The sequence below is a fragment of the Nannospalax galili genome, unplaced genomic scaffold, assembly GCF_000622305.1.
Source record: "Nannospalax galili isolate Female #2095 unplaced genomic scaffold, S.galili_v1.0 scaffold1200, whole genome shotgun sequence".
Taxonomy (NCBI): Eukaryota; Metazoa; Chordata; class Mammalia; order Rodentia; family Spalacidae; genus Nannospalax; species Nannospalax galili.
The window spans coordinates 2,076,396-2,083,401 of NW_008347131.1; the positions used below are offsets into that span (position 1 = coordinate 2,076,396).

A 7,006-nucleotide genomic window follows, 5' to 3' on the forward strand; every position below is an offset into this window, starting at 1 on the left:
TTAGTAGATTAAAGGATTCAATAGAGGTGTTACTAGGGTGCAAAACACACTCACGATTTTGTCAATGGGGATGGAGGTCATGGGTCTTACATACATGTAAGAGCAAGGTACAAAGAATAAGATGATAACAGTGACATGAGAGGTACAGGTAGACAGGGCTTTGTGACGCCCTTCAGAACTGTGATTCCTCAGGGAGTACAAGATGATGACATAGGAAGCAACCAGCACAAAGAAAGTGAGAAAGCACATTGACCCACTGTTGATAGCCATCAGGGGCCCCAGAGTGTGGGTGTCAGTGCAGGCCAACTTCAGGAGTGGTATGAGATCACAGGAAAAGTGGTCAATAATATTGGGGCCACAGAATGGTAAGTGGGCTATAAATAAAGTCTGGATCAGGCCATGAATCAACCCCACCATTCCAGCTCCCACCACCAGGAAAACACACACAGGTCGACTCATGATGGTCATGTAGTGCAAGGGCTTGCAGATGGCCACATAGCGGTCATAGGCCATGGCAATCAGCAAGATGATTTCAGCTCCAGCAAAAACATGTTCAGCAAAAAGTTGAGTCATGCAGCCACTGAAGGAAATGGTGTTCCTCTCAGAGATTAAGTCAAAGACCATTTTGGGTGCTATAGTAGAAGAGTAGAAAACATCTATGATGGACAAATAGGAGAGAAAAAAGTACACGGGGGAATCCAGTGCTGGGCTAATGAAGATGGTGACAGAGATGAGCATGTTGCCTGTCAGCGGGACCAAATAGATTATAAAACACACAGAAGATAAGAGTGTCTGCAATTCGGGTCTTGGGTCAAGTCCAGAAGGATGAATTCTGTGATATTTTTTGTCCTTTTCTCCTCCATTGGTTCAGTTCATGTTGTGGATCTATGGTCATCTGAAACACAAGCATAGAATGTTTGGCTTATGATGTTTTAAATCCAGAACGAAAATACTTCATTATCTCCTTAGTTGTGAACCCTGAAATTGATTTAGCTGCTCTTTTACTCACCTCTGCAGATAGAATCACATTGCCTGCAGTTGTAAAGATAACAAATTAGGTTTGATTACTCTTGATTTATGTTAGTAGAATAGTCATAATATCTCAGAAATAGCACAAAACAGGAAAAGTATGATAGCTGACTCTTGCTTGGCTTCTAAACTTTCTTAGTTCTTGCAATGATCTCAAACATGACCCTCTTCATTATTTTTTTGTGGGGTAAATACAATCAGCATCAATTATTTTTTAAAATTATATATGTCTACTTACATGGATATTTTCAATAAAAATGCAGCATTATACAAATGATGACTGTTTTGCACACAAAAGAGACAGTTCTTCCTAAATTTAAGGCAGCTATGTTGTGTGAGCTCTGATTTCTTTCTATCATATAAATTGTGCCTGGGCCTGGATAGACAAACGAGTTGCAGATGGAATATCTTCATTCTGAGTGCCAAGGAACCATATGCATTACATTTCCTTCAGCGTGCTTAATTCATTCTGTAGTAGCAGGTTTTGTGCCCAGTTTTCCATAGCCACTTCTTTCATGACCATTTTCTCTATGTCTTCAGATGTGAACATGTGTTACAAAGTTCTCTAAAGGCTCACAATATTTCATAGGTAAATCTTCCTCAAAGTAGAATTTCTATCACAATTATGATTATGCTTACAATTAGATAAATTTCTTTTCTGAACTTGCATTTTATGATTGAAATGAAATGGGACAGAAGGTTACCTGAATTTCCTATTTACAGGACAGAATTGATGGGGTTTGCTAAGACATTACACATTTCATTCTGGGCATAAATTCAGTCAAAATAAGATGAATTTGATGTTTTCATTGACAAGTGGTAGAAATATTGAGCACATAAGAATACATTCTCTTAAGTGAACTAGATTTGGGTTTTCAAAGGGTAAGCTAGAGTTGTTTTAAATGAGCTGGAGGTATTTTACTTTTTCTATTCCTTTTTTTCCTCCCCATTTCTGCAATACCTGCAAAAAAAACCACACCAAGTAATTCCCCTAGGTTCTCCCTGCTCATAAAAAGTTCTGGTCACTGAGATCAACATCATGATCACTTAGCACCAATAAAAGTGAGAAAAAAGATATTTCTTTTCAGGACAGTTTAGCCCTGAGTGTTTCCTTTCTAGTCAAGACTCCTATAGATGGTACCTATGTGGTTGATCATTCTCAATTAATTTAATACACAATTTCTAGCTTCATATAGCATAGTAGAAACTATAAAAATGGGAAAAACTCTACGTTGTGACAAACAGAACTGTCAAGAATCAGTGCATTTACTAAGACAGAAACACTAAATACATTTCAATGTGATTCCAATCATTCTCAGCAGCATCCGATTTAGCAAAATTATAAAGAATATTTTCTATTTATACCTTAATGTTACTGCATGTCATTCATTCATTGTAATATCAAATATTAAATGTCAAGTCAAATATATAAATAAAAAATCTATGGTAAAAATATATTTGCTAATTCTAGTCAATTTGCTTAATTTTGAAAAAAAAGAGGTAGTTAACTGACCTGTGTTTAGTTGATTGTGGGATCCTTTCTTTACAGATTGAGTGCAACTGTGGTCATTATTTCTGCTTCTCATCCATACACAGCACACCTTTTAGTGGACTCTGTAAGATGACACTAAAATTATCTCTTTAGATAAATTTCCATTTTGGATGTTTTTTTTTCTCCATTTGATTCCCATAGCCAGTCCAATCAGGATTAACTCCCCAAATGAGCAATTTCATCTAGGAAAATTTTATAGTTCTAGAGCTTGATCCCTCCCTATTTTCTTCTTTTCATTCTTATTTCAATCTAAATAAAACTAAGAATAAAGCCAAGCTACAGAAACATTAGTGTATTCAATTATAGCATGAGTAAGTAAATAAAATCAACTTTGTTGGACAATTTTTCTACCTATTTGAGCATGTTTTCTGAACAATATGGAGAAAGAAATCATTTCATTCCTAACTAAGCTCTGCTTTAACATTATGCCCTGGCCCTGGGTGCCTTACCAACAACAGTAGGATTTCTTGAAACCTTCATCTCTTTGCTACATGCTCTCATCCTGTCATTGGCTCTCTGACCCTCAGTTGTGATTCGTTCTTTATGGATTCTAAGGAAATGGTTGAATAGACTTTCCCAGAGGATTGGTAATGGTCTCTGTTGAAATCTTTGCCAAAACAATAATTGAGGTCTTTTGCTTACTTCCTCTTGATACCCACAAACAACATTAACAGTGGCTAGTTTTAGAAGAAATGCAGTTAGTTTGCCATTAAGGATGTGTGCGGTTTAAAGTAAGATGTAAGTTTAGAGTCAGATGTGATTTATATAATATTTAAAGTTTCTTTGTTGTGATTATTTGTTAATTGCGACACTGTTGATCCTGGGACAAAATATAGAATGGTTTTCAGCATACCTTAGCGTTCAGATAGATTTTTCTTTGACAACGTGCGTGTTTTAGTTTGGGTGTCTGTCCCAAGAATGGAATTGATAGTATTCAAGGGTATGTGCCCGATTAACATTGGAGAATATAATGTTTTTATTATTGAATCACTAATGAGACTAGGTTTCAGAATTCACAGCTATTATCCCAGGACTGGATAGAAATAAAGAAGCGTTACAGAGATATTACATTCTTTTAGAGTATTTGATGGAAAAATTGTCTTGTTTGACTGAGGGACATGTATCTTTGCTCTTTACTTCACCATGAAATGATAAAGAAATTTGAGTTAAGTACCATGCTTCAATAATGTATGGCAAATATGGTGGTAGTAATTTTACAGTGGTTAAAATTAAACTGAATTTATATTTAGTAATAGAAATTGGCATGGAAAACCAAATATTGAGTGAAAAAGTATGTTGAAGTATGATATATCACTAGTCATGGTGTCATATGCCTGTAATCCCAGCACTCAGGAGTAGAGGCAGATGTATCAAGTTTGAGATTAGCCTTGAATATATAGCCAGACCATTACTAAAACAAAAATAAGATAAATAACAAACAAAAGTAAAAAGAATCAGAAATCATACAGATTCTTAGCTAGGATCTTCAATAAGAGCGATAGTGCAGCATTCTTCTTTAGGACCCAGCACGGGAATCTTCCTATGAGTTGTTGCTTAGAGGAGTCCAACAGACTTCCACAAGTATGTAGGCTATTGCCTTGCCCTTGGTGACCTTCTCAAACTTCAAGGTTAGACTCTGTTGCTGAAAACACTATATACATCCGACACAGTAATCAGAGGAATCATACTGGAACTGACTTTGAAGCATACTCCCCGAGGACCAACTCTTATAGCATAAGGTGATCCTGCACAAGCTGTCAAGAGAGAAAAGCAATCAATGTTCCTACCAGGTTGTGAAACCTATGAACTGCAGCAATGATGGCCTGACATGATACTCTCAATGGCATAGTAGTGGAATTTTTATCTTGAGGGTCACCAACAGTTATCTAATTTGACTAAGGCCTACTCAATAGGAGGGATTCAATGTCTTGTATTGTGAACCTTGCCAAAGCTCCTTGACTGGAGAGGTCTTCGATTGTCATGAGAAGAACCTGCCACTGCCAATACAATTCTAACTATATTCTAAATACTTACACCCACAGATCAGGATAGCTCTCACCCTCCTCAAGTTTTATTTTTTGAGGCAGATGTAGTTTATTAAACAGACCACAGCTGGCTAAATTTCAGAGTAAGTGACTGTGGCATTCTTGGTCCCAGCTGAAACATACACAATGAAACTCTTACACTTAAGAGGGAGCATCATGGAAGAGAAAGTGGAGTAGTGTAAGAGCCAGAGGACCAGGACACATGTTGATAGATAGTGTCTTCTAGACAAGATAGGGAAGATCCAGGAAGTCTCAATAGTATGGTGGCCTAGACAAGACCACTATATTGACAATACCAGTCATTTGCCTATGTGGATGTGAGAAATTTTCTAAGACTTTACCCCTAGACGAAGGGCTAAAGACAATGGTTGCTGAGAGAGGGAAAATTATTCTTCTCCAGGGAAGAAGTAATAAATGGTCAACCTCTATACATGTACATATTAGAAACACTAAATAGACTCAGTAGGTTTTAAACATATACACTTATGCTTACCTATATAATTATAGAAGACATCATGAATTTGCAAGGAGTTGGAGGGGTGAGAAAGAGGGGTGGAAATGATATAAATACAGTACTCATGTATAAAATTCTCTTGCATATCTCAACTTTCACCAGTGTGTTTCTGGTTAGGACTTTTATATTACACCTCACCCACCCATTATTCAGGGACTATTGTGGAAGAGGGGACAGAAAGACGTAAGAGCCAAGTTGGTTCATGAACACAGGGAAGCAGAAGCTTTCATGCCACTGGAACTTGCACATGTAAACTCGTGACAATGGTGGCGTTGAGTACAGGATCCATAACAACTCAATCAGAAAAGGGCCCAGAGTGGAGCAAGGCAAATGGGAGTCAGTTTGGTCCCAGCCTGGGAAGTGTTGGAGAGAGATTACTACTTGGGGAGGGAGAGTGGACCTTACTTATGATCTTTAGCTAGATTGACTAGACTCCAATGGATGAATTTGCACTGAAGGACATCTGGATACAAATACTTGACTGGATAGGACTCAACATGTATTGCAAAAAACATGAGGTCCAGCAGGGGGAAGTGTGTATGTGGGCATGAATGGGGGAGAGGGGGTCTAAAGTTGATTAAAGACTGTTGTATGAATGTACAAAATATCAACAAAAATTTTAAAAATACTAAATAAAATATGTTTAAACATTTAAAATAAGAAAAGTAATTGAAAGATAAGAAGTTGGGAGGGAGATGTGATGGGGTGGTCCTGGGAAGAGTTGAAGTAGGGAATCAGAGGTAGATATGATCAAGAAACATTTTGCTCATGTATGGAAATCTGAAATAGTAAGTAGAAACTAAAAATAATTTGTCAGTTGGCACACAAAATTATGGATCACATTACGGCACGTTGGTACATAATTTGATCTCATTTGTCCACTGCCTTATTTTATCTCCATCTCCCTTTTCCCCACTGATGGTCTCCTGCCTCCTCCACCCTGTAGGCTTCTTCTGAATCTATGTCATATATATTTCAGTGAGAGACCATGAACTCAAAATTTATAATTTTAGCCATATTTAAATTGGCGTTTACTCACTGCATGATACTGTGTTTCATAAAGACATTTTCAAGCAGGTATATGGCATACATTGAACATGTTCCCTACCCATGATCTCCTGTTCTCATCTGTCTTATCCCTCTCCCTCCCATTAGTGCATTTGATACCCTAGGCAGTTTGCTGCTACTCTCATAAATATGTACATGCATGAGTCTGTGTGTTACAAAAACAGAATCCACAAATAAACAATGAAAATTTATCTTAGAAATATAGACTTAAATGACTTACTCCATTTTCTTTAAATGACATTTGATTCTTAAATTTTTTATTGACAATGCTTTATTTTTATTTAGTTTTTTTATTTTTCTTATTTTTTTGCATAGACCTCCTCCCCTATCTGCACCCCATAGAAAACCCACTGGATTTCATGTAGTCTGTGATTTTGAAAATTTCACATTTCTTTATATCTGAATAGAACTCCAGTATGTAGACTTACAAAATTTTCATTATCTATTCATCAGATGAGGGACATTTAGATTGTTTCCATTTCATGCCTATTGTGAAAAGAGTGGCAATAATCATATTATTTACATATTTTATATGTCTGTGTCTGCATGCATATGATGGTGTGCATGTGGAGGTCAGAGGACAGCCTGCAGAAGTTGATTCTCTACTTCCACCATGTGGATCAAGAGAATGAAACTCAGGTCATCAGGTTTGGTCACAGGTACCTTTACCCCCTGAATCATCCTGTTGGTCCAACTTCTTTCTTAATGGCAGAAATCATTGCTTCGTATAGTATAAGCCATATTTTGCCTTTTTTTTACAATTTTGTAAATATATAAATGTATTGTGTTCATATTCTC

The 7,006-nt window shown here is 36.8% G+C and overlaps 1 protein-coding gene across 1 annotated transcript; it reads right to left on the minus strand.

Annotated features, from left to right (window-relative positions):
- LOC103742570 (olfactory receptor 4C45-like) lies at window positions 1-895 on the minus strand. Its single transcript, XM_017800752.1, has 2 exons — window positions 863-895; window positions 1-768 (listed from the first exon to the last, which is right to left on the minus strand). Exons 1-2 carry the CDS (start codon window positions 893-895, stop codon window positions 1-3), a joined length of 801 nt encoding a protein of 266 aa, XP_017656241.1.
- Between the last annotated feature and the right edge of the window lie 6,111 nt (window positions 896-7,006).

Bases quoted from the DNA above. Each gene is read 5' to 3' on its own strand.
- LOC103742570 (XM_017800752.1), bottom strand. From the start codon at position 895: ATGACCATAGATCCACAACATGAACTGAACCAA. The intron at 769-862 runs TGGAGGAGAAAA...TCTGTGTGTTTT, and splicing joins CACAACATGAACTGAACCAA to ATAATCTATTTGGTCCCGCT.